The 24,943-nt window shown below is 64.6% G+C and overlaps 6 protein-coding genes across 6 annotated transcripts; 2 read left to right on the top strand and 4 right to left on the bottom strand.

Annotated features, from left to right (window-relative positions):
- Positions 1-485: 485 nt before the first annotated feature.
- On the top strand, positions 486-3,375 carry Q8F55_002047 (uncharacterized protein; the record flags this gene model as incomplete). The annotated part of the gene is made up of 8 exons (XM_069350655.1): positions 486-547; positions 620-1,244; positions 1,282-1,395; positions 1,448-1,632; positions 1,714-2,877; positions 2,915-2,976; positions 3,017-3,304; positions 3,344-3,375. The coding sequence occupies 8 exons, from the start codon at positions 486-488 to the stop codon at positions 3,373-3,375; spliced, it is 2,532 nt and encodes an 843-aa protein (XP_069211041.1).
- A 353-nt stretch (positions 3,376-3,728) lies between these two features.
- Q8F55_002046 (uncharacterized protein) lies at positions 3,729-4,725 on the top strand (the record flags this gene model as incomplete). Its single annotated transcript, XM_069350654.1, has 2 exons — positions 3,729-3,870; positions 3,938-4,725. The coding sequence occupies 2 exons, from the start codon at positions 3,729-3,731 to the stop codon at positions 4,723-4,725; spliced, it is 930 nt and encodes a 309-aa protein (XP_069211040.1).
- Positions 4,726-5,994: 1,269 nt separating this feature from the next.
- On the bottom strand, positions 5,995-7,413 carry Q8F55_002045 (uncharacterized protein; the record flags this gene model as incomplete). The annotated part of the gene is made up of 7 exons (XM_069350653.1): positions 5,995-6,019; positions 6,091-6,117; positions 6,303-6,584; positions 6,691-6,957; positions 7,014-7,077; positions 7,143-7,213; positions 7,265-7,413. The coding sequence occupies 7 exons, from the start codon at positions 7,411-7,413 to the stop codon at positions 5,995-5,997; spliced, it is 885 nt and encodes a 294-aa protein (XP_069211039.1).
- Positions 7,414-14,130: 6,717 nt separating this feature from the next.
- On the bottom strand, positions 14,131-17,487 carry KIN2 (Serine/threonine-protein kinase; the record flags this gene model as incomplete). The annotated part of the gene is made up of 4 exons (XM_069350652.1): positions 14,131-14,235; positions 14,281-16,536; positions 16,578-17,151; positions 17,390-17,487. The coding sequence occupies 4 exons, from the start codon at positions 17,485-17,487 to the stop codon at positions 14,131-14,133; spliced, it is 3,033 nt and encodes a 1,010-aa protein (XP_069211038.1).
- Positions 17,488-19,548: 2,061 nt separating this feature from the next.
- On the bottom strand, positions 19,549-21,989 carry SMI1 (Cell wall assembly regulator; the record flags this gene model as incomplete). Its single annotated transcript, XM_069350651.1, has 3 exons — positions 19,549-20,696; positions 20,742-21,750; positions 21,834-21,989. The coding sequence occupies 3 exons, from the start codon at positions 21,987-21,989 to the stop codon at positions 19,549-19,551; spliced, it is 2,313 nt and encodes a 770-aa protein (XP_069211037.1).
- Positions 21,990-22,849: 860 nt separating this feature from the next.
- Positions 22,850-24,553, bottom strand: Q8F55_002042 (uncharacterized protein; the record flags this gene model as incomplete). The annotated part of the gene is made up of 3 exons (XM_069350650.1): positions 22,850-23,006; positions 23,046-24,476; positions 24,528-24,553. The coding sequence occupies 3 exons, from the start codon at positions 24,551-24,553 to the stop codon at positions 22,850-22,852; spliced, it is 1,614 nt and encodes a 537-aa protein (XP_069211036.1).
- Between the last annotated feature and the right edge of the window lie 390 nt (positions 24,554-24,943).

Genomic DNA, 24,943 nt, shown 5'->3' with positions numbered 1-24,943 from the left:
CCCGGTGCGGGGTAGCGGAACGTAGCGGGCACGCAAAATGGCCAAAATGGCCCAGTGACGCAACCGCCACCCACGTTCCATGGACCAACATCCACCGCCGTCGCCGGCACGTACGCACGTTCTTGATTCTGCGCGCTCACCCACCCCGGCCACTGCTACTAACGCGTCAGGGGACGTGACGCGCCATGGAACGCTGTGGATATCCCCCGGCTGATAGTGCTCGGCGGGCTGGGCTGGGCTTGGGCTCGCTGGGCTGGGAGCTCGCTGGGCCTACTGGGCCCGCTGGGCTGGGAGCTGACTTTTGGGGGAGACGGCGACGCGCTGGCACTTGCCCGGCACTTGGCTGCCTGGTCCAGCTATACATGAGCCAGCGCGCGCCCCCGTTACCCCTCCACGACGTCTACTGACCCCCACCTGCTCGACTTTTGCAAGTGGTCGTCTCACCTCGCCGACCTCGCCCGCCGACCCTCTGTTCGCCGCCCACAATGCTCACCGTCAACCAGGTTGCGCTCCTCGTCACCGGGGCCTGCCTCCTCGGCGGCATCGCGTGAGTGACAGCCTGCAGGTCGCGACACCCTGGCACCGGCTTATCCTAGAGTGTGTGGCTCACCCGTTCTAGCCCGCTCAAGAGCCTCCTCCAGCCCCATGTGCAGCTGTCGCCCGCCGTGATCGGGTGGTCGATCGCCGCGCTCGCCTGGGGGCTCGTCGCGCTCGGCCTCTCGACCGTGTTCCACACCCCGCTCGTGTTTGTGTGGAACTGCTTCTTCAAGCCGTTTGTAAAGGGCGAGAAGAACCACGAGGCCGGCGGCGACCAGAAGGAGAGCCTCGACAGCTTCTATGCCGGCCAGGCTGATGTCTACGACTCGACCCGCGCCCACCTCCTCAAGGGCCGCGAGACCATGCTCCAGCTCTTGGCCGCCCACCTCAAGGCCCAGCCGACCCCCCTCCGCGCCGATGGCACGGCCAAGCCCAAGATCTGGGTCGACATTGGCGGCGGCACCGGATGGAACATTGAGCAGATGGACGAGTACCTCCCCCACACTTACTTTGACAAGATCTACCTCATCGACCTGTGTGAGCCGCTGCTCGACGTCGCCCGCCGCCGCTTCGCCGCCAAGGGCTGGAAGAACGTGCACGTGCTGTGTCAGGACGCGTCGCGCTTTGTGCTCCCCGAGTGGGAGTCGGGCGAGCTCGACCCCCGTGGATCCCTCACGGCCATTACGCTCAGCTACTCGCTCTCCATGGTGGGTGAGGAAAGCCAAAGGCGACTAACCCGCACAGATCCCGCCCTTCTACCAGCTCCTCGACCGCTGCGACCAGGTTCTCGACCCCGAGCGCGGCCTTATCGGCGTCGTCGACTTCTACACCTCGCGTGACCTCGGCATCAAGGAGCGCGTGAGTGGCAGCACGAGCACGAGCACGTGCACACGGCGCTAACACCCCACAGGCCATTGGCACCCAGAGCAAGCGCGTCTCGTGGTTCTCAAAGTGGTTCTGGGAGTGCTGGTTCGAGTTTGACAATGTCCACCTCCATGGCTCGCGCCGCGAGTACCTCGAGTACAAGATGGGCACCATCAAGCTGTACAACGGCCGCAACAACTTCCTCCAGTCGTGGTTTGTCCAGATCCCCTAGTGAGTGGGGAGTGGCGCGTGGCACTATGGCGCGAGCCGTCGTGACCTACACCAAGACGGCACTAACCACCACCACCACAGCTACGTCTTCCTCGGCTGCTCGCGCCAGCGTGACGCCTCGGCTGCCTCGCGCGCGTTTGAGATCGAGGCCGGCAACCACCTCGGCCAGGGCCGTGGCGGTCTCATGACCCCGACCTCGCCCTTCTCCACCTCGACGCCCCTCTACTCGCCCGACCTCAAGATGAGCGCCATCCCCGAGCTCACCATCGGCCCCAGCGCCCTCGAGCGCGGCAAGGCGGCCCTCGAGGCCCACGCGACCCACCAGCAGACCATCTATGAGGCTGGCGCGCCCCTCTCCCCCTTCCACTACCAGCTCCGCAAGTCGTGGCGCCTCCCCTACCTCGAGGAGAAGATCCACCAGCAATTCCGCACCCACATCTACGGCTGGACCTGGGAGGACCCCGATGTCGACGTCAAGCGCCTCGGCATCAACAAGGATGACCACATCCTTGCCATCACGTCGGCTGGCGACAATGTGCTCCACTACGCTCTCGCGGCGGGGTGCGAGCGCATCCACGCGGTTGACATGAACCCGTGCCAGGGCCACATTCTCGAGCTCAAGCTCGCGGCCATCCAGACGCTCGACTATGCCGACTTCTGGCTCATCTTTGGCGAGGGCGCCCACCCCCAGTTTGAGCGCCTTCTCACGTCCAAGATGTCGCCCTTCCTCTCGTCGCATGCCTATGCCTACTGGAAGACGCACGCCGACCAGTTCAGCCGCAACTTCTACTTCCGCGGCTACTCGGGCTGGGCCCTCCGCCTCGCCCAGGTCGCCTTCTTCCTCGCCGGCGTCAGCGGCGACGTCAAGAAGGTGTGCAACGCAAACTCGGTCGACGAGCAGGTCCGCATCTGGAACAAGCGCCTCCGCCCCGTACTCCTCAACCAGGTCATGCTCAAGGGCTTCCTGGGCAACCCCGCGTTCAACTGGCACGCACTCGGTGTCCCGCGCAACCAGATGAACTGCTTCTTGCAGGACGGATCGGTCTCCGACTTTGTCACGGCGACCATGGACCCGATCCCGGCGCTCGCCACGCTCAAGGACGACAACTACTTCTACTACCTCTGCCTCAACGGCACGTACAGCCGGTCTTCGTGCCCTGCGTACCTCAAGCCCGAGGGCTTCAAGGCGCTCAAGGACGCCAAGACGAACAACGCGCTCAAGCTGCACACTGACACTATTATCAAGTGAGTGGCGGGGCGGGGGGCAGTGCTCACACCGCAGCGTTCTCCGTGGCCTGCCCGACGAGAACCTGACCAAGATCATCGTCATGGACTCGATGGACTGTGAGTGGCGCTCGCACGACCTGTTGCTAACGGCTTGCAGGGTTCGACCCCATCCCCCCTCAGACGCCGTTGCCGCCGACCGGCAGCACGGCGCTCGACGAGCTCGACCAGTCGCCCGAGGCAGCGTACGAGCACCTGCGCTCCGAGCTCGACTTCCAGATCCTCGAGATGCGCCGCGTGCTCCGCGTCGGCGGGCACGCCGTGTGGCGCTCGGCGGCAAAGTACCCGTGGTACCGCCAGCGGTTCGAGCTCGCCGGGTTCAAGGTCGAGCCGATTGACATCCGCGAGAACAACCAGGCGATTGACCGCGTCAACATGTACGCGTCGTGTGAGTGCGCGTGTGGGTGGGCAGTGCTGACGAGCTCAGTCTGGCGCGCCGAGAAGGTCGCGAGCGTATAAGCGCGGCGCGGCTTGCAACAGCAACAGCGATTGGGTCTAGCCGATTGCGATTAAAACGAGTAGAAGGGGAGGGCGACAGAGAGAGCGCAGGACGAGCGCGCAGTAGTACACATAGTGATACCCCGCTGCTTATGCATGAAGATTCCCGAGTCAGATGTGGGTGGGGGAGGGGAGGGGGAGTGTGGTGGGCAGCGCACGTGTAGCCTGGCCAGCCAGTGCCTGGCAGAATTGGGCCCCCTATCGACGAGAATAGCTCGGCAAGGCCACGGGCGGCCACAACGGCCTTGATGGCATCGGCGACATCTCGACTTTTGCAGTCGCACTATCGCTCAGCACACGACCAGCGCTGCACCATGTCCACCGCCGCCCCCGCGCCCGTGCCCGACGCGGCGCCAGACGGCGTCATCAGGCTGTACAGCGCCAAGGACCGCGCGATCCTCAACCAGATCATCGGGCAGGGCTTTATGGAGTCGCTGGGCAAGGCGAACAACCGGGGTGGGTGCGCGCAGGTGCGGGCTGGCGCCCGCACCACCCCGCAGCGTTCCAGCTACTAACCCCCCAGTCTACCTCCACCCCCTCGTCCTCAGCGCCGTCGTCGCGCTCGCCGCCGTGATCGACTACGCCGTCGGCTACCTCCCGCGGCCCGGCGTCCCCGGCAGCAGCCTCGCCCCGCTGATCGGCTTTGCCATGGTCGCGCTGCCGCTGCTCGGCGCCGTCGAGTGGGCGCACCGCGGGCCCTTTACCGCGCGGCTGCGGTCCGTCATCGGCGCGCGCGACCTCGTCACGGCTGCGCAGTACTACGCGTCCCCGTCGCGCTTCTACGTGTTCGAGCATCGCGGCGAGGTGCGCGGCGCGCTCGCGCTCGACGCGGCGCATGCGGGGGTGGCGGTCCCCTCCGTGCTTGGGGACGAGGAGGGAGAGGTGGCTGAGGACAAGGCCTTGCTCCGGAGGAAGGGGGAGAAGAAGGAGCAGGAGGCAACAAGACTCGCAGAGATCCGCCACCTCGATATCGACGCCCCCGTCCGCCGTAAGGGCGTCGCGACAGAGCTCGTCGCCACGGCGCTGGACCATGCGTTCGGCGTCGCTGGCCTGCATGCCGACAGCCCTGCGGCCAAACCCGGCTCGATCGCAAAGGTCGTCGTCCTCACCTCGCCCTTCACCCCCGGCGGGGACGCATTCTGGCAAAAGCTCGGCTTTGCGCCCGTCCCCGCTGCGGAGAGCGCCGGCTGGCGCGTAGACGCACCCCTTGGCCTCCTCAAGCAGTCGGGCCACTGGCTCGCTATCGACGCGCCCACGTGGGCACGCACGCGTGAGGCCCTCGCACCGCCGCCTGCGCCGGCCAACGACTAGCCACTCGGCGGCCACCGCCACTGACGACGCTACACTGTTCATACTATTATCTTCTATGTTGGTGGCTATGCATTGACGGGATATTATTACAGGATGTGAAGAGACAATACGGGCCGCGGCCCGGTCCAAAGCTCGCGGCGAGCTGGTGACGGCTTGCGTGTTTCATCAGCCACAAAGGCCGAGCCGTTGTCCGTTCACACCGACACCAATCGAAACATGGGACGTAAAACAGATCGACGACCGAGCGACAGGCGCCAAGAGATGACAACTGTCCAACAGGCCAAACCTAGAGACCGGAAGGAGCGGCAGAGTTATCCGGAGCGGGCCAGACTTTTGGATCACAGTGGGGGTAGGCCGGCCGCCAGTCGAGTCAAGGCGACCAAGGCGAGGCGACCGAGGGGTCGCGAGGCGACGCCAGGCAGGCGGAGCACAAGCAGCCTCGAGGGGGCGAGCGAGGGCGGCGGGAAGAGGGCGCCGGTCGACCCCAGGGCATGATGGCGTGACACGTCATGGCAGGAGAGAATACTCCTGCCGAGAGCATTGGCAGGTGATCGCCTTGAGTATCCCAGGGTCGGGAGAGGTACGAGGGACGAGGGGGTCGCCGGTTGCTTGGCGGAGACGGAGCCCGGCCGACAACGTTCGATCGACGCCCCCAGTGGTCCTACGCACGAGGGTCCCCGCGATCATAGGGCCGCCGAAGAGGCGACCGAGAGCGGATGGGCGGAAGAACCAGAGGGGGCGTCGACGAGTGCGCACTATACGGCGACATGCCGGCGTGAGGGTGCGTATGAGGGCGAGAATGGTGGACCGCGTGGTGCGCATGATACACTTCGTCTGGGCGCGGAGAATGTGGCGAGTCGTGCATTCGGTGGTGGGCGTGTGAGTGGGCGTAAGGGTGGTGTTCGTGAGCGTGCTCGTGGCGGCTGTGGCGGATCGGACCAGGCCCCGGCGACGACTCGCGGGGAGGCGGCGCCGGGCTAGGGACAATGCGAGGTAGACGCGGCAGTGCGAAATCTGCTGGAGGTCGATATGTTCTGGTGATCATGGTCAGCGTTGTGAGGTACAAGGGTGGAACGGTGGCGGCCGTGGCGGAAAAATGTGCCTAGTACGTACGACGATTGCCACGAGGGGATCGGCAACGTAGGCAGGCCGTCATCACCTGGACCGTACTCGCGTCGTGCGTCTCTGTCTCTCCGCCCGTATGGTTCACTCGACGGCCGCGTGGATGCACGCATTCCAGGCGAGTGGCCGAGCGAAAACGCCGAAAGATCACTCGAGGGCAAGGGTGAGGCGACTGGAGGCAATTAGCTCTGGAATCAACACCACACCACATGACCACCATGCACCGCATGGGTCACCACTTACATGAAAAATCCAGGCGTGATGACATGTCTGTCAATGCAAACATGCCGTCGTCTCGCCCAGGACGTCGGGCCTTGCGTAAAGGGTCCTGTTCTGGAGCCGGAGATTGACGGTGGCCGGCGTCAAAGTCGGGGTATGCGGCGGCGTGGTGTGCATGCCACACGAGGGAACGCGACGGCGCCGAAGTCGAGACGGGCTGATGCCCGCGTGCGTACCTCGAATGCGGAGGGCCAGAGTGACTGTGCCCATGCGCCGAATGGGGAGCCGACATGGCTTCTGGTGGCGGCTCGGAAGCGTTGTTCCCATGGTAAGCGGTCGATACACGCCGACGGTTCGGCGCCTTGCCGCTGGTAGAGTCTGTGCGGAGTTTGACCTTGAGGCCCTGAGTAGCCAGATGCCTGGTGAGCGGCGTGCTCTCGTGCATGCCCTTGAATAGCTTTGGCGAGAAGACCTCGAAGGGCTCCGAGACGGTATGCGTGATTTCCGTCATCCCGTCACTGTGATGGGTCAGTTGTCTGGGGCCACAGGAACACGGGATCGACGCCTCGACGCCACCTGGCGGCGCAGACGCCGCGTGGAGAGAGGCGAGCGAGGGAAACCTACTTTGCAGTCTCGTACAGCGTAAACTTGAGGCGGTAGACGCCGGGCACGCGAACAGAGAGCTTGGCAAAAATGCACAGCGCTCCTGGCTTGCCATCGAGATGACGAAGACGCTCGGGCGTCTGGATCGTCTCGCCCGCCGTGGCGTCAGCGCCAGTGGGCGTCTTGACTGTCGGATATGGTGACTCGTGGGGCTGAACAGTTTCGGCACTCTTCTCTGGAGCAACGAGGGATGCGCGAACCATGAAGGTCGTTGATTCCAGGAGCTCACTGAATGTACGCGTCAGCATGCATGTCGGGTAGTAGAAGCAGGGTCGGTAACTCACGGGGCATCTCCCGTTTGGGATACTAACTCGATCACGGGAGGCGGGTCGACGGGTCTGCGGTCGACTGAGCCAGGGTGTAAGTCCGAGACAAGCATGCTAGGTTACACGTTGAGAGATCAAGGTACGCACTAGTTTCATTCTCCTCCTTGAACGAGCACAATCGTGCGCGTTCTGGTTGCTGGCAGACGACAAGTGAGAGCCTGCGCCGTGATGTAAGCCACTGGAATGATCATTCCACTCGGGCGACTCACTGGGACAATTCTGCGCGGCGAGCCTCGTGCCGCCGGCGAGTTTCGTCGTCGGCGCTGTCGCCCGTCGTCGAAGATGCGGCTGCCGTGGATGGACCCGGGCCGCTGGATGCCTTGGAAGGAGGTTGCCCCCAAGGACGAGAGGAGGGCATGGGATCTGTTGGTGTCGGGGATGCAGACGTGACAGATGACTGCGCGCGTGATGCCGGTCGTGGGGGCGCTACCGGGGCACCGTGTGTGATTGATGGTCTGGGCGATCCGCTCGACGCCTTGCTTGTAGACGGTCCTGTGCTGTTGGTTGTAGACGACGACAAGCTGCTGGTGCTTGCCTCAGGACCGCGCCCCGCTGGCGCCGTCGGCGACTTGTTGCCGCGGGCCATGCGTGCGGGTCACAGGAAGAAAGAGGAGGAGGAGGGTGAAAGCGGAGGGGGGGCGGAAGGGCGGATGAGGGTGACAAGCGAGGGATGGGCACACGAGATAGAGTGCAACTTGTCGTATTAGCGGTGGGGGATGGACGGCTGTATGTCCGTGTCGGCAGCTATCGTGAAGAGATGTTGGTCTTGAGGGACAGACAGACAGATACGACGAGGTCGTGAGGGCTGTTTGTAAAGGCGCGCGGGGTGGGGTGTAGAGGGGTGGGCGGCGTACGTGCGTGCGTGCGTGTTGTGCCGTGCGGGGTTTGTGGTACTGCGTGGTGTTGATGAGAAACCGGATACAAGAGACAGAGTTGTTGGGTACGTCGGATCCAGAGGAACGGGTTGGGTTGGGGGGGGGACGACGACGGCGGGTGGATTGGCAGAGGAGCGGGGTGGGTGTGGGTGGCTCTACGGGCCAGTCCTAGACGTCACAGCGCAGAGGTGTGGTCGTCGGGTGGGCGGTGGTGTGGTGGGAGTCGTACCCCCTAAGCCAAAGCTTGTTGACAGTGCAGTGCAGTGCAGCAGGCAGGCAGTTGCGTGGCTGGGCTGGGTGGGGGTGGGGTGGGCAGGAGCGTACGATGCGCGTGTCGTCACTGTGCAGATGCGTGCGTGCAATCACTGTCGATTTTCCGGGATTATGGAGATCGAGGACGAGGACGCGGACGAGGACGAGGACGAGAACGAGCAACCAGAGACGGTGTGGTCGGATTGGTCTCGGTTCCAAGCCACAGACGCCGGGAGCCGCTATGTAACTGTCTTTGGACGCGATGTGCGGTATCGGTCCAGAACTAAATGATTAAATGACCTGTTGCCAAGTCGAGCAAAGCAGGAGGGACTATGGGCTGCTACTTCTTACAGCAGCCTAGGGTAACGAGTAAGGGGTTTGAACAAGGGATTGTGGGTGTGGGGTGGCAGGGGGAGAAGGGGGAGGGGGTAGGGGGGAGGTGACAGGTGACACCACACTGTTTGGGCAACGAGGAGCACGAGTCAAGCGGCGTCGTGCTGGCTGGCTGTACGTTTTGTGGGTGGATGCAGGATGGACGTCGCTGTTTCCGCTGGAAACTTGGACCAACCTCGATCTCAGGGGGAAGAGTGGGCAGCCGATGACGGTCGGTCGGTGGGCCGGCAGGGAGGGTCGACACCGAGGGGGGGGAATCAGAGCAGAGGACCGGATTGTGTCGAGAGGGTGGTGCAATGCGCCAGCGACTCTGAATTGAAAGCCTATTGCGTAGAGGCACCGCTGGAACAAAACCAACAGGGCCAAGAGCAAGGCGAGGATCGAGCCGCGACAAGGCCGGCTGGTTCCAGTGACGGCGCGGGATTGCGGCGAGTGCAAGGAAGCGTGTAAAGGCGCTTGCTCTTGTTGGGGGCCTTGGGGCCTTGGGTTGACGCCACCTCGTCGGTGGTCGGTGGCGTAGTGAGTCAAGGGGGTGACAGCCGACCGTGACGCCGGGTGCAATGGTGGCTGCGTCGTAGGGTCAATGACCTTGTCTCTGGCGTGTGGGCGTGCGTGTTGGCGTGGGCGTGGTGGTGGCGTAAGGAGCAAACGAGACGAGTCGGGTCGTGGGATGTGTCGTGTAAGGGGGGAGGCAAGGTTGGGTGGGGGAACGCCGCTGACGCCGGAGGATTGGTAGCGAACGAACGGGTAGGCAGACGAGCGAGCGAGCGGCGAGCGGCAGTCTGGCGGGGGGATGATGTGGATCAACCTGGAAGGTGCTTGTTGGGTTTTATCTATTTTCCTTTGAGCACGAGCAAGCAGGAACGTCGTCTCAGCGCAACAGGACAGGACAGGCCTGACAGGACAGGCGTGAATCGCAAGTCGAACGGCTCCAGAGGGACTTGGCGGCGGAGCGGGCGTGCGCGCCAGAAGCAAAGCAGCGTGCCGGGTTCGGGTGCAGAGCGAGTGAGCGAGCCAGCCAGCCGGAGGGAGGCATAGGGAAGCAGAAGAGGCAGAGGCAGCAGGCAGGCAGGCAGGCAGGCAGGCAACAAGGACAGGAACGCATCGGCGCTGCCGCTTACCGATTGCGGTTTGCAGTTTGCGTTTCTTGCGGCTTCTGCCCCTGTCGCGGCGGGCTACAAGGCTGCTGCCGCGTAGCAGGCAGAGGCAGGCGCGTGCATGGTCGTCGTGGTCGTCGCTCCGTGGCGCCGCCGCGCGCGATGCGTGCACGGGTCCGGGGGTGACTAGTTGGCCAAGCGTTCCGCGACCGACGCGCGCGTGCTTGCTCGTCGGTCGTTGGCACTCGGCGCGCCGCACACAAGCAGCCATGCCGACCGGCGCGCCGGGCACACAAAGGCGGCATCCCCGCCCGTCCTATCGCCGGCGTGCAGTGCATGCGGCGACGGCTAGCTCGCGCGTCTGTCCTTGTGGTCGTCCGCGTCCGCCCCACCAACGCCCACGCACGCACACTCGATGCCATGCCGCGACTGATGAATCGCCCCCCAACGGGCCGGCCGCGCCGCGACCTCGACGACCGATCCAAGCCTTGGCACGGCGCCGTGCAGCTCTGCGGCTATTCCATGCGCACGCGAACATACGCTTGTGCGTGCCAAGCGTCGCTGGCCTCGATGACATTGAGCTTGCTTATTGTTTTTTTTTTCTTTGCTCGTCTCATCGCCGCCGTGCGGTGCGGTGCTCGCTGGCCGGCTGGTCTGCCGAGCTGTGCACACCGTCGCCCGAGATGAGATCTTGGAACTGGCGGGCTTGCTGTGGTCTGCCAGCATGCCAGCGCAACGCACCCGCGCGTCCAGCGTGCTACGAGACACGTACGCACCCAACACCCACGCACCCACGCCAGAGGCACGCAACGCAACGCAACAACGCACCGCACCGCAGCATGCAGCGCACCACACACCACGTACCTCGCACCCCGCACCAAGGCATGCACACACGCGCGCAGGTAATCAATCACGTCGCACTGTCAACTGCGCCTCATCTATCCCCTGGTCTTGGGTCCCGGGATTCAGAACAATCGGTATGAAGGTCTATCAGCGGCCCGCAGAAGAGCCTACCTAATACCGTCAACGGCATGGTCGCATCGTGGGCACTACGATCAAGGGCACCCAAGTGCTACTACGCAATCTAGTTGCTGTACGGAAAAAAGCAGGTAGGCTACGGCAGGTACGGCAGTGGATAGATGTACGGCAGTGGTCAAACTAATAGGCAGCGCGCACCACAATGGGTACCGGGCCAGGCGTGTGGTGGTGGCAGGCGTGGCTTTCCCCCCGCGTTGCGTGCGGGCCGAGCATGGCTGACGTACCCAGGGATACCAGTGCCACCAGGGACTCACGGAGGGGAGTGAGCGACAAGAGCAGCAACAACACTTTGGGTTGGTTTGAGATCGACGTCGGGAAGGACGAGCATGGCCGTGGCCACACGGGCCGAGCTCTGAGTTTTTTTTTTCCCTCCTTCTTCTCGTCCTAGGGGCAGTCCAAACCGACGACAAACAGGTCAAACACCTGATGCTGGGTCTCCACGCTCTGACTCATGGTATCCCCTGACCTGCAGGGCCTGACTGGAAGGCTCTACCCCTTCCCCTCGTGCTCCGAACCTTGGCCATTGTCTACCTCTTTGTGTTGTGGGCCCAAACTGAATCTATGAGAGCTGGAAAGGGCCCAAATTTGGCAGTATTTCCCCGAGCGAGAGCGAGCGAGAGCGAGCAAGCGCGCGAGCTAGGCAGCAGAGGTCGAGGTCGACGAGCGAAACGACGTACGCCGCCCTAGTGCCCTCGCCAGGACAGGAACCAGTGCGTGCCGACATGGCACGGCTGGTGCTCCCTCGCTCCCTTGACTCGTCCCCCTCGAGGCCCCCGTTTCTGCGACTGGCAACAGACGTCACGACGACCGACCCTGACTCCAGCTCGCCGCTGGGTTGGTTGGGTTCGCGCCAGCGAGCATGCCCACCAACCCAGCAACGGTAGCAGCGGCCAGATGGGCGAGGTGACGGCCTGGTGCGCTACCTCGGTTCCAACAGGCTCCATGCCGCGTAATGCACGGAATCCAAAGTGCGAGGGGGTGCAGGGTGGGTATGCGGGTGTAGCGAGGGGGGGGAGGTGGGAGGGGAGCCAACCAGTGCGCGCCGGGTGCAGCAGCAGCGGCGTCTTGCTCCACGCCCGCGCCCGCCCGCGCACGCCTGCCCAATCCCAACCGCATCTGATTACACGTCTTCCGTCGAGGGTTGTCGAGGGTTGTTCTGGCGGCATGAGTCATGTCATGATCACCCGAACTGGAACAGCCCCATAGTCTCTGGGGACCCTGAGCGCGTGCCGTGCCGCGGATGGGATGGGATTCTGCGCGTTATTCCTTTGTCGTTGTTTCACGACGGACGCGAGCGAGCGCGCCAGGCGGGCCGGGGCGTGGCGGCGCGGCCGCGAGCCCCTCGAGCCCCTCAAGCCCGCTGTTTGCTCCATTGGGCTGCAGCGACGGTCGACGCGACCCGACCGACCGACCGACCCCTCACAAGGGGTGTAACAGACCCGACCTAACCCGTCTCAGCTGGTGCTGCAGCTGCAGCAGCTTTCCTGCTCCTTTGGTCGGCCGCGCAGAACAATTAGGGTTTGCACCCGCACCTAGAAAATGCCTGGGCGGTACGGCAAAGCCGCGATGCCCACCGAACCGAACACACGGGCAGGGCGGGGTCCTGCTCCAGCGCGCAGCGGGAATGGGTATTCCAAGCGCTAGTGGGGGGGGGGGGGGTCGGGTCGGGTGTGCGCTGCGGCGCGCGCACTCCTGAGCCAGAGCCGAGGGTGACTGTCGCTGATTGATTGCTTGCTGATAATTATTACTTTGTCTGGGCAGCGGCCGGCTGGGTGGAGCCGGCGAGACGCGACGCCACTGCCGCGGCTGGGCTGACGTGCGCGGCGGCGGCGCGGCGGCGGCGGGGCGGCATTCGGCGCCCTCTGGGCGGCGGGCCAAGACGCCGCCAGGGGGGGGGGGGGTGCGGCGCGGTGGTGCGGGTGCGGCGCTGCGTGCTCAACCTGCTCAGTCTGGCAGGCAGCTCGAGTTCGAGCTCGAGCTCGCTCCAGCTCCATCGTTGCGTTCGGTTTCGCCAAAGCTCGCTTGCTTCGGGCATGGCAAGGCCGACGCAGCACGCCGGGCAGCACGCAGCTTGGTTAGCCCGATGATATCCACATGCCCACCCGCCGCGAGCCCACGGCCCAAGGCTGCAAAAAAAGACCGGTACGCTACGGACCCGGACCAGGACCAGGACCAGGGCCAGGGCGAGTTCGGCGAGGTACAGGCCGGTGTGAGCCACACGCACGCACGCAAACGATCGCTCGTACATAAGGTTGACTCGGCGCCACCGACGGTGGTGCCAATGAGTGCCTGCGTCGTGGGCCGGATCTCCGGGGAAACCGGGCGGGCGGCGGCGGCGGGGCGGCGGCGTCGGAGGTGACTGCCACCCTCTACGCCGCCGCCGCCACCGCCCTGGCCCGAGCCCGCGAGCTCCGAACAGTCGTCGAGATGACAACCGCTCTTACCACTGCTCGCGCGCACGGCCCGGCGCCACTAGTGGCGGGGGTTCGGCCCGGCGCTGCATACCGCGCCCGCCGCGCGCCAGTGCCAGCGCCAGCGCCAGCGCCTCTCGTCAGTGCCTTCATCGGCGGGACGCCCGGCGTGCGTGCTGCGTGCTGCGCCGGCGTGCGTGCGTGCCGGCACGTCCAAGGCGTGGGCCACGCCAAGAGCTCGAGCTCACGCGCCACCCACGCGCATCGACGCGCACAGCCCGCCATGCCCGCCACGCTGATCGACGTCGCGCGCACATCACAAGCCGCATTCCGAGCCCACGCCGCCGCGAGCCTGCTAGCAGCGGCGACTTGGCCTGGCGGGCCCGACTCGGGACCCATCGTCCCACCCGCCATCTTCTGCCGGCCACATTGCCGGCCCAAGAGCCGCCACCACGCACGCACGCACTCGCCTCACCTCGCACTCGTCGCCGAGATCGACGACACCCCCGCGCCATTTGGAATCCAAGAAATGCACTCCCAATGCACTCACTCTGCCCTCACCACCACTCAGTACCTGCTCCCAGTTACAAATGAACTCATTAAACCTCATTAACCCCCTGGTACGACACCAGCGAACAGAGGCACCGCACGTTCCTCCCCCATCAAGCCCGCCGCCAGCGTAGCCCCCAGCTAGCCAGCCCCCTAGCCCCCGCTCTGCACCGCCGCTCCGTGATGCATGCATGCGAAACTGACATCTTGCCGTAACAAAAGGAAGAGAGAGGGAGAGAGAGAGAGAGGAGACAGAGAGAGAGAAATATGCCCAAACAACGGGACCGGCGCGTCGTCGGTGTCCACTAATCATTGTCGTATGCTGGTTGGTTTGATTTGGTTTGGTTTGGCGCCATCATGTAGCTCGCAAACGTGTAGCTCGCGTCTAGACGCGGCCTGGATCGTCCTAGCTTCGGCAAGCTTAGGCGCGGCCCTAAACGCGGCCTTAGGCGCGTCCCGCTCACAATCGCATCTCGCGCAGGATCGTCTTGGCCAATTGCTGGTACTGCCAGCCGTCGCCGCCGACCCGTCTGAACTGGATACCGTGAAGAGGGAGCCATGGCACCTGTATTGTTAGTGCCCCATACAAGTACGCGCGCAATCAACGTACCTTGACGACAAACACCTCAAACCTTACAGTGAGGGCGCTACTGGCACCAAACTGTGCACCCCACGCGTCACCATCGTCGAGATCGACGCGCTTGGGCAGAGACGTGTTGTCCACTCCCACAGTGCCAGAGGATCCGCCGCGGTCGTGCAGCGCCGGCGATGAGCTGTCCCCGCGCGACGTCACTGTCGACGCCACGGCCTCGGGCTTGCGGAGCGCGAGCTTGTTCTTGGACGGCGAGCTCTCCAGCGACTGGGCGCCTGGAGGCACATGGAGCGATGAGCGTGCCTCGTCGCCGTGAACGACACTAGTCAGGTCAATCGAGGGGGCATGAATACACTCAAAGCCACCCCGGATTGGTCGGTACTTGATGCCCACCCGCTCCAAGACACCCGAAATGTCGCGCAAAAGCGTGCGGGCCGACTTGGTGGACGTGGTGGACACCGAGAAGAGCCCGCGGAGGTAGACACTCTTGACGTCAATCATGGCCACGTCGGCAGCCTCGACCTCGTCGACCTCGGCCGAGCCGACCGGTCGGATACCGCCGCTCTTGTCCTGGATGACGCCCAGAGTAGTCGACCAGTCGGGAGGAGTAACAGGCTGGGCAGGCGTGTTGGTGCGCTGGCTTGTATGCCGTGAGAGTGAGGTGCGGCCCATCGTGTTGGACAGCGAGCCCATCGAGGTACGGCGCTCGTGCTTGTTGTCCTGCGACGATCGCCGCTTGTCCACATTGTCAGTCGTAAGCTGGACCGTGGTGGTCGGGGGCTGAGCAGCCGAGGTCGAGGATAACGCGGCCGACGCCGCCTGCGATCCTCCTCGGCGGTGGACCGCAGCGGGCACGTCGGCAATGTTGGACCTGGCGCCGTCGGCCGAAGGGTGCTGCATGGGAGCTGTAGGTGGGAGCTCGCCTCCTGGGAGCCTGCCGTGCGGTTGCAGCGTGGCATTGTCGCGGGGAGAGCCCGGGACGCCTTGCTCGAAGCCCGAGCCGTGAGCCGATGGAGGAGCCGCAAGATTAGGGAGATTGATGTTGTAGTTGCTTTGCGCGGCCTCATCCAGGCTGGCCCGAGAAGATGCAAAGTGCGTGTCGCCAAAGACCTTTGCACGCTCCTTCTTCTCGCGTGCGAGGAAGTAGATTGAAATGAGGGGATCGTACCCGCTGCTGGGGTCCAATGCTTCCCTCACAGGGGTAATGGCCTCGTCTGGCTTCTTCTCCTCCTTGAAGAGCTTTTTCTTGAGGTCAAACCCGCTGAATCGCTTCTTCTTTGGCGACTCGTTGTCAAGGCCCGAGCCACCCGACGGAGACGAGTGCGATGACCCATTGGCACCTTGGGTGGCACGGCGCGTCTCGCGTCGCGCCTCCCAGGCGGCAACGCATTTGAGGTAGCCCTCGCTGAGGAGGATCCGTTGGAGATTGTCGTAGATCTCGTCAGGGGTGCCAAAGGTGAAGCCCTGCATCCGCTTGACCACGTCCCGGTCAACGTCCTCGGCGCGCAGGGGCTCGCGCTGGATAAGGTGCGAGTCGGGCCGGCCATCGTACCCCTTTGTCATCCAAGGGTGGTTGAGGACCTCTGCGAGGGTTGCGCGCTCGGCAGGGTTGGTGTTGAGCATGCGCTGGAGAAGAGCCTTGCAGTCATTGCTGAGCCAGGCCGGGTACTCTGCCAAACCACGCTTGATCTTTGCGTGGAGGGCGGGCATAGACTGGTCGTCAAAAGGAACCTTGCCGCAGACGAGGACGTAGAGAACGATACCAAAAGACCAAATGTCGACCTCGGGGCCAGTGTAGAGTCTGGCATTAAGGAGCTCGGGGGCAGCAAAGTAGAGACTGCCACAGAAGGTTGAGAGGTGAGAGCGTGGAGAGTACAGGTTGGAGAGGCCAAAGTCGATGATTTTAATGTTGCCATTGTTGGAGATGAGAATGTTTTCAATCTTGAGATCGCGATGAACAATGTTGTTGTGGTGACAGTAGTCGAGAGCCGAGCCAATCTGGCGGGCAAACTTTCTGGCGGCGCGCTCGCGCAGACGGCCATGGGCGATGATGTAGTCGAGCATCTGGCCGCCGTCAATGTACTCGAACACCATGTAGTAGTGGTTGTGGTGTACGAGGAAGTCGCGCATGCCGCAGACGTAAGGGTGGTGCAGGAGGAGCGAGATGGAGGCTTCTCGGACTGTTCGGATCTCCTTTGACTCGTCCTTGCTCTTGCCCGAGTGTGACGACGACTTTGGATCGTCGCGGTGACGGGGCACAATCTTGACGGCGCACTGCGAGGTGGTTAGGCGCTACATACGGTGCCCGTACTCACCCTCTCCTGGGTGTTGACATTGACGCCGAGCTTGACCTTGCCCATTGAGCCCTGTCCTAGTGTCTTTTGCAAGATCCAGTCGCCAGCCTGGCGGTACTGGCGCATCCGCTTGGTGGGCGCGGCGCCGGCAGCAGTGGCCTCGCGACTGGACTCGCGACCTCCGGTGGCGGCTGGCGCGGTGCTTGGTGGGGCCAGCCCCGCCGCCGGTTGAGATGATGAGCGGGTCGACGGCTGTGGCCGAGGCGATGGGGACGCCCGACCTGCTGCGGCGGCGGCAGCCACACGCTGCTGCGAGGCCTGGGACTGGGCCGCAGCTGGAGCTTGCGGCGCCGGTGGCTGGCTCTGGGCTACGCTGCGCCCCACGTACGCACTTGCCTCCTCCGAGATGGTTGGCTCGTGCGGATGCGCTGATGGATGAGTGGTAAAGGCATGTGCAGACGCAGATGCGGGTGGGATAGGGGCAGTGAGCTCGGCGGCTGCGGCCGTCGTTGTCGCCGCGTCCAGCGGGTTGGACATTGAGCGGTGCTGGTGCGGTTCGGGGAGACCGCGATGCGGTGACCTTGAGGGCGTGCGACTGGAGAAGGAGACGAGTGGTTAGCGCGCGCGCGAGAGAGAGAGAGAGAGATGGATCGGAGGGAGAGAGGGTGAGCGAGCGAGCCTCTGGCCAGCACCGCGCAGGTCGCGCAGGGCGACGCGGGGCTGGGCGGGGCGGGGGCGATGGGCGCGATCCCCGTGCAAGCTCGAGTTGCATCTCGACTCGGTATCGGTGCAGCACAGGCCTGCGCATCGCCGACAAGAGGGAGCGTACTCACCTTTTTGTGCCATCTGCGTGGACGACCCATTCCCATTCAACGCCAGTGTTGACGACACCGCCATAGCTCGGCGTATGAACGCCGTTGGTGGCCGCCATTGAATCGTTACTGGCAGAGGGTAGATGTGATGAGAGGGGAGGAGAATACGCCGTGGTGACCGAGCGGCCGATACGCTCCATACGCCGACGAGAGTTGGACAATGGGTTTGGGGAGCGGATCGGTCGGCGCGAGTCGTCGTCGACGCGGGACTGGCTTTAGTTGCCTGTGGGAGGGGGGTTGGCGCGTGGATGGGCAGTGAAAAAAGGTCGTAGCGATGGGCTGGTTGTCGTTGTCGTGGATGTGGGTGATGATTAGAGTGCTACAGGACGTGGATGCAGTGATCAACGTCGTGACCGACGAGCGGGAGATCAACGTGGAGAGGAGGGGAGGGGGGAGGGGAGGGGGGCGGAGCGGAGGTTGGTTGCGGCTGTGCTGGACGGCGACGGGTGTGTGTGTCGAGGCCAGAGTGTGGTTGTCGTTTGAGTGCAGTGCCGGGAAGAGGAGAGTGTGCAATGGTCGGTTTGGGGGAAGGTGAAGATGGAGATGGGGAGGGGGGTGTGGGGTGGGTGTTGGGTGGGTTGGAGGTAGTTCGTGTGTAGGTAGGTAGGTGGTGTAGGCCCTTGTCGCTTGTGGATGGAGCAGTCAGTGTGCGTGTGGCCAGGCTGGGTGCGGTGCGGTACGCTGGGTGGGTGCACGCCTGGCTGGCTGACTCTGCCTGGCTGGCCAACTCTGGCTTGCAGCAGTATACTAGTGTGACGAGTGCGCACAGTGAGGCAGGGGGGGACGGGGGGTGGGACGGGGGCGGGGCCGGGGGGGAGCAAAAGGGCAGGAGGGAAGGCCAAGGGTCCAATCTCGTGTGCAGGCGTGCCAGCCAGGGCGGGGACGGCAGAGGCAGGACGCAGGGCGGCGGCGCCCGGGGGCCACTGTAGGCATTTCAAAGCGCCGCCGCGGTGCAAACGGCGGGCCCAGGTAAGGTCGGGGTCGGAGGCGGAGGCGGCGCGGCAGCGGCGGCACGGGCCCAGGGACCTGCTGGAATGGCATCTGGCGCTGCGTAGTGCACATGCTGCCTGCTACAATGACGGGCGGGCAAGATGCAGATGCACCGCTGCTCGCGGCTGCTTGCGCCGCCGAGCCTCAGCCCACGCGGCGACATCAGCGCTCCTGAGCTGACGCGCGCGCGTTTATCAGGGAGCGGCCGGCAGCGCGGCAGGCAGGCAGGCCCTCCGCGCAAACTAGCACCCGGTGCCCAGGCCAGGGCGGGGGAATCCAGCGATCGCCGCCCCTGCAGGCTGGTGCGCGGCACGTCACCTTGCTTGCTTACGCCGTGTCCGACACCGAGAAGGCACACCGTGAGGCAAGCAGCACCCGGCGGGCCCAGCGACTGGCGCCGCCGCCGCCGCAGCAGCACCAAGCTCACGGACACTCCCGCCGCCGCCACCAATTGGCTGTGCGCAGTGGCGCCGCCAGCCGGCCAGCCCGTGCCGCGGTCGCTGGCGAGCGTCATGTGGCGGCCAGAGTCACCGAGCCGCTGCAATGTGGCAGCGCCGCCGCGCCGATTCCAGCACTCGCACATCTAATCTGTGCCCTTGGGACGGGGTGCCCGAGCCAGCCAGCGGCTCGGAGGCCCCGCGCACCCGACCCGGTAGGCAGCCCAGCAGCGTCGGCGGCAACGCTAAAGCCAGTTTGGTTGCGAGGCCAGGCGAGGCGAGGCGCGCACGCCAGAGCTCGCTCTCCTTGACGACGAGCCAAGCTGCTGCCGCCACTACCAGCACCAGCACTACCAGCACCAGCACCACCAGCCCACTAGGCCCGCGTGCCCCCGCTGCCCCCGCTGCCTGGCCGCTCGCATGCCCGTTCCTGCCCCTCGGCTGGAATCATGCCCTGTTGCTGTGCGAGAAAACCGGGACACTGGTCTGCCGAGCACGCAGTGTCGAGGCGTCGAGGTGAGCGAGCGTGGCGCCGCGCGCCGTCGCGCAGCGAGCATCCCAGCACCAGCACAAGTTGCACAACATCGCCCCCGCCGTCGCCCACGCTGCCCCCGCTGCCCCCCTGCCCCCGCTGCCCCCCCCCCCACCCCCGGCACCGCCAGTATAACAATAACATCCCTCCACGTCCCTCTACTACAGCGCAACGTCCTCGAGCCCGTCAACGAGCTTGTCCACGTTGATCGCGGCGCGCGCCTTGGGCGTGCTCGGCGTCGTCACCTTGGTCCCATTCGCCTCACCCTCGGCCGGCAGCGTCGTCGTAATCGTCGGAGGACTTCTCGTCAGCGTCGTGCCAGTCAGCGGCTCGGTCGGCTGCGCAGGCGCCGCCGCAGTCGCCGGGTCGAGCAGCCCGTCGTGCGAGTCGGCCGACAGCAGCGAGTTGTCGCGCGTGCGCCCGCCCGATGAGTCCTCACGAGCCGGCGTGGCAGACGAGCGTCGCCGCGCAGCGTTGCCGCGGATAATCTCGCGCTCGACGTCGCCGCCAGCAGGCGAACGCGACCGTGGCGAGTCGACAACACGTGGCGGTTCGCGGATCAGGTTCGAGGCCACAGCCGCCACAGACCCGGGTGGCGGCGTGCTCAAGCTGTCGCGCGATGGCGGGCCGCCCGCGGTCGAAGCCGAGTTGGACGAGTAGATCCCGGGGGCGACCGGCGCACGGTCAAAGCTCTGGTTCCGCGACAGCGGCGACGGCGTGCGCGACATTGAGACCAGCTGGGGCGACAGTGCGCCGCCGGTGCGGCGGTGCTCGATGCCCAGCTGCGCAAGGCGGTCCTCTTCCGCCTGGCGCTCATAGTCGACAGCGCGCATACGGGGAGTGCCAAAGGATTCCTGGCGGCCGCCTTCCAAGTCGATATCGACCATCTCGGCGTCGAGCGAGGGGGACACGTTGTGCGTCCGGCGCTGGGCGGCCCCCGAGCTCGTGTCGAGGTTCATGATCCAGCCTCCACGGAGGCCCGTAGACTCGGCGCGGGCGACGGCCTGGGCGGCCTGCACATCGGCGCGCGTTGGGAGGTCGAGCGCGACGGGCGCAGGGGGTGGGACACGTCTCGACTGTCTCTTCTGCCCCGGGAGCGATCTTGCCGGCGGTGACAACAAGTCGTTGTCGGGCTTGAGAGGGTGGTCGGACACGGTGGCAAGCGGCGTGATCTGGCGAGCGGCAGTGGGCGAAGGCGCGCCCAGCGGGTTGGGGACGAAAATGGAGGGCACGGGCGCTTCTGGCGACGAAGGCGGCAGCAGCGACTCGTGGTCTCCGGGGCTTGGTGGGCCCTTTGGCGATGTCACATCTGGTCTGTCAGCAGTGCACAGTGCCCATGCCCAATGTCACCCACCTGGGATCTCAATGTTCCTCGTCTGCGCGCGCGAGCGAATCTCAATCGCCGCATCCGTCTCCTCCCTGTCCTTGCCCTTGCCACTGGCCGAGCCAGGCGCCGAGCCAGTGAGACGGCGGGCCTCGTCCAAACCACGCTCAATCTCGTTCACGTCCATGCCGAGGCCGAGGGCCTCCCACTGACGCGTGCTCTTGTCCCACCAGGCCTCGAGGACGCTCCAGCCTCTGTACTCGCCGGCGAGCGTGAGCGTGCGTCCGAGGTCGCCATACGTCTGGCCGCCGTTGTAGCTGCCGTATCCGAGTTCCTCCTCATCGTCCGAGTTGAGCGACTTGTCCGTCTCCCAGTTTTCGCCGGCCTCGACCTCGTCGACAAACGAGGCGAGCCACTTGCCCCAGCCGCCCTCGCCCTCTCCGCGCCAGACGACACACTTGCGGTCAAAGTCGCGGCCAAAGATGATGACCTGGCCCCAGTGGCCGGCCGGTCCGGGGTCGAGGTCGACGCCGACATAGTTGCCCGTGCGGTCCGAGAGCAGCGGGAGCCAGCCGCGGCACGCGTACACGCTCTTGACCCACTGCGGGGGGATCGACGCCATGGTGGCCAGCACGACGGGGTTGGCGCCGGTGCGCGGGTCGGCCTCTACCTGGCGCCAAAACTGCCATTCGCGCACAACCTCGTCCAGCGGAAGGAGGTACAGTCCGTAGAAAATGCCGCCGCCGCCGCCCTCGAGGTCCTGGCCGTCGGCGACGAGAAACGAGTCGCGCACCGCAGGGGGCAGGGGGCACCCGAGCTCGTGCTCAAACTCTGAGATGATGGCCGGCTCTGACGGGAGGTTTAGCGAGTCGACGAGCTCGGGGAACGAGTCGCTGAGCGCGTTCCGCAGTCGGTGGAACGTGTGCGATAAGGGCGGGTACGACGTCGACGTGGGGGCAAAGCCTTCGCCCGCCGCGGGGGGGTACGACGACGTGTAGGCCGAGTTGCGACGGCTCGGGCCGGGCGACAGGTCGTGCGGCTGCGGGGGTGTGAGCAGTGTGCGCTGGATCGGGGCCTGTGCTGCGGCCTGCCTGGCTAGCCATAGGCAGCAGGCCAACTCACCTCGAGGTTTGCATTCCCGTACCGCGCGCTCGAGGGCATGGAGAAGGCGTCTTGCGTCATGGCGATGGAGCGGCGTGCGGCGTGCGAGCGCGAGCTCGACGCGCTCGCTGCGCCGCTCCCGCTGAACAGGCTCGTGATTGACTGGAGGAAGGGCATCTGGTGGGTGAGCTGGGCGCGGGGGAAGGCAACTCACGCTGGGTGTGGGATAGATGGAGGTGGGCGAGGAGGGGGGAGATGCGGTGCGGCGGCGTGGGGCGTGGTCGTTGGCTGCGGGGGTGGGTGGTGGGTAGCGCGCCTCCCTCTGTACTGGTGAGGGAGGCTTGGGGGGAAGGGGGGAAGGGAAGGGCGTCGAGTTTGGGGCTGTGCGCGAGTGTGGGTGCGATGCAATGCGTGTGTGTGTGTATGTATGTGGACGATGCGTCAATGTGTGCGAGTCGTGGGGGGTTTGTGCAAGTGGTAGAGAGAGGAGTGCGGCCAGCTGAAAGGTGAAGGTGTGTGTGTCTGACCACCACCAGGCGTGTCGTGGAGGGAGCAAGAGCGGGCGGCGGCGCGGCGGACGGCAGCCAGCGGCGGAGGCGGCAGCAGCGAGGCGAGGCGAGGCGAGGTTGAGGGTGGTGGGTGGGTCGGTGAGGCGCCGGCCCCTTTGGCGGCGCGTCTGGCTGGCTGGCTGCACGCACTGGCTGGGCTCTAGGTCTCGTGTTGCAACTCCAGGGTCACTTGTCCCATGCCGCAAGGGTGAGCTGCACCAGCCAGGAGTCGCCCAGGCACGCCAGTGAACAACCCTTTGCACCCGTCACATACTACTCATCCTCGCCGCCGCCGCATCCTCATTCCTGACGCGGCCACCTTCGCCGCCAACGCCTCTGCCCGCACACGACTAATGCCTTGCCATACTTACACGGCAGCTGCAGCAGCGACTGCAGCCCCTACAGGTCGTACAAACACAAACTATGTGCTGCCCACTCTCCACTCTGTCGCCTCATTCATCGCTGCTCATAACTCGAACCTCCACCTCCTCACTCCTTGCCCTCCTTGATGCGGCGGTCCCGAAGCTTGTATGTCGTCTCGAGGTGCTTATCCACAACATGCGCTACAGCGTCCTCGTTTGACATGTCGTTGCCAATAATGTATTCTTCGAGTAGCGCGTTGGGGTTCGCCTTTCTGTCGTCTAACCTGCCAACGTCAGCTTCAGTCTCCTTCACACATACTCACTTGCAAGCCTTGCAGAAAACCGCGCCGTCCACACCACCACGCCTGATGAAGTTGTGAAGGTGCTTCCCGATCCACCCTCTCTGCTCCTCACGCGTAGCCCTTGGCCTGGTAGGCGTCGGCGTGTTGCCGGCAACCGACTGAAATCTCCGTCGCTGCCGGCTGCCTTCGGTAACGTCGGCGGGTGACGCAGCGCGCTTCGACCCGCGCGATTCTTGGTCTTCAGGATCAGCATCTTGGGCGCCAGAGAGTGCTGCGACCCGCGTGCCACCAAGCGGTGTGGATGGACGCGGCCGTGCAGGGGTTGCCTGGGCACGTGAAGCTTGTTCCAGTGCGTCCGCCAAAGCCTTGCTGTGTGCAGCCTTCAGTTCGGCAAGTTCCTGCCTGTGCTTGGCCGCCTGATCCGACAGAGCTTGTTCAACGGATAGAGGAGGCGTGCCGTCCTTGAGGTGCTTGACAATTGCGCGAACAGACTTGCGCTGCGCTTCGCCCCGCTGGTCGAAGGTGTCGTCGGGCTGCCCAGCGCTCAGCTCCAAGCCCAGGTCATCACCAATGGCGCGGAAGAATGTGTCCATGGTGCTCAACGCTTGCCTGGCGTGGACGTTCTTCATCCGTTCACTCTCGAGCTCCCGCTTCAGGTGCTTGCTGGAGGAAGGTGTCTCGGCAGAAGCCTCGCCACTGCTCTTCCTCTGGGGTGTGGAGGGGGGTGCGGCTTTCGACAGCCCCTCGGTTTCAAGGGCTTTGATGCGTTCCTCCTGCTCCGTCGTCGTAGCAACAAGCTTTTGATTCTCCGCCCTGAGTCTTATGGACTCGGCCTTGGTTCTGGAGGTCTCGGCTTTGGCTTGAGATTCTTGCTTCGTCGCTTCGGCCAATTCGGAGCGGACCTGGGCGATCGCCGCCTGCTTCTCGTTCTCCAACTCGGTCATCTTCTGCGTGTTCTTGCGTAGTTGATCCTTGAGTTTGTTGTGCTCGGCTTCGACCTGCTTCTCGGCCTTAACTTTAGCCTCATCAAAGGCTTGTTGGCCTTGGGCACGAGCCTCGGCGAGGTCGCGCGATCGGAGGTCGAGCGAGATTTGGACTGATCTGTGGGCAGTCTCCATTTCCTTGATCACTCTGTTCAAGCGCACAACCTCCGCTTGCGACTTGTGGAGTTCGACGGTTCGAACGTTTTCTGTGGTTTTCAGGCCGTCCACATGCTGGGCCAGACCTTGGTTGTTGGATACCAAGCGCTGGTTCTCTTGCTTCAGCTGCTGGGTGTCTTGTCTCAGCTGCTGGTTTTCTTGTCTCAGGCCCTGGTTTTCTTGTCTCAGCTGCTGGAGTTGGCGCTCGCTCGCTTCATGGCGACGTCTCCATTCCTGCGAGTTGGCCATGGACTGGACGAGCTGGGACGTAATCTGGTCCATGTGCTGATCAAACTCCTTGACACATGTTGCACTGTCAGGGTTAGCTCCTTGAACAATGGGGGTGAGAGAGCCGAGTACCTACAGTGCCTGCTCAGCCGCCGCCTTCATCACGCCCACGCCCAATCTCTTCAGATGCTGGGAATCGTTAGAAATCTGTTGGTGAATGGGGTCTTTGGGCACTGGCGCATGGGCCGGCGCTGCGGGGATGGTGGTACTTGGTAGAGTAGGGGACGGATATCCTCGTTGGTATTGAGGTGCCGGTGCAGTCGGGGGCCGGATGGGCTGCTGAATTGAGGGCACAGTTGGGGGCCGGATGGGCTGCTGGATTGGGGGCACAGTGGGAGGTCGGATGGGCTGCTGGCTTTGGGGCTGAGCTGGCGAATGGAAGGTGTGGCCCGCCGACTGGCCATGTGTTGGGGCCTGCATTCTGGCCTGTTGCGGAGCGTAGTGTTGGATTCCCGGGGCCTGGTTTGCGATAGCGGTAATCGGCACGGAATG

This window comes from Vanrija albida, assembly GCF_041260175.1.
Source record: "Vanrija albida strain AlHP1 chromosome Unknown contig_2, whole genome shotgun sequence".
Classification (NCBI taxonomy): Eukaryota; Fungi; Basidiomycota; class Tremellomycetes; order Trichosporonales; family Trichosporonaceae; genus Vanrija; species Vanrija albida.
Note: the sequence above shows the minus strand (reverse complement) of the source record. Positions and strands in the feature narration are given on the sequence as shown.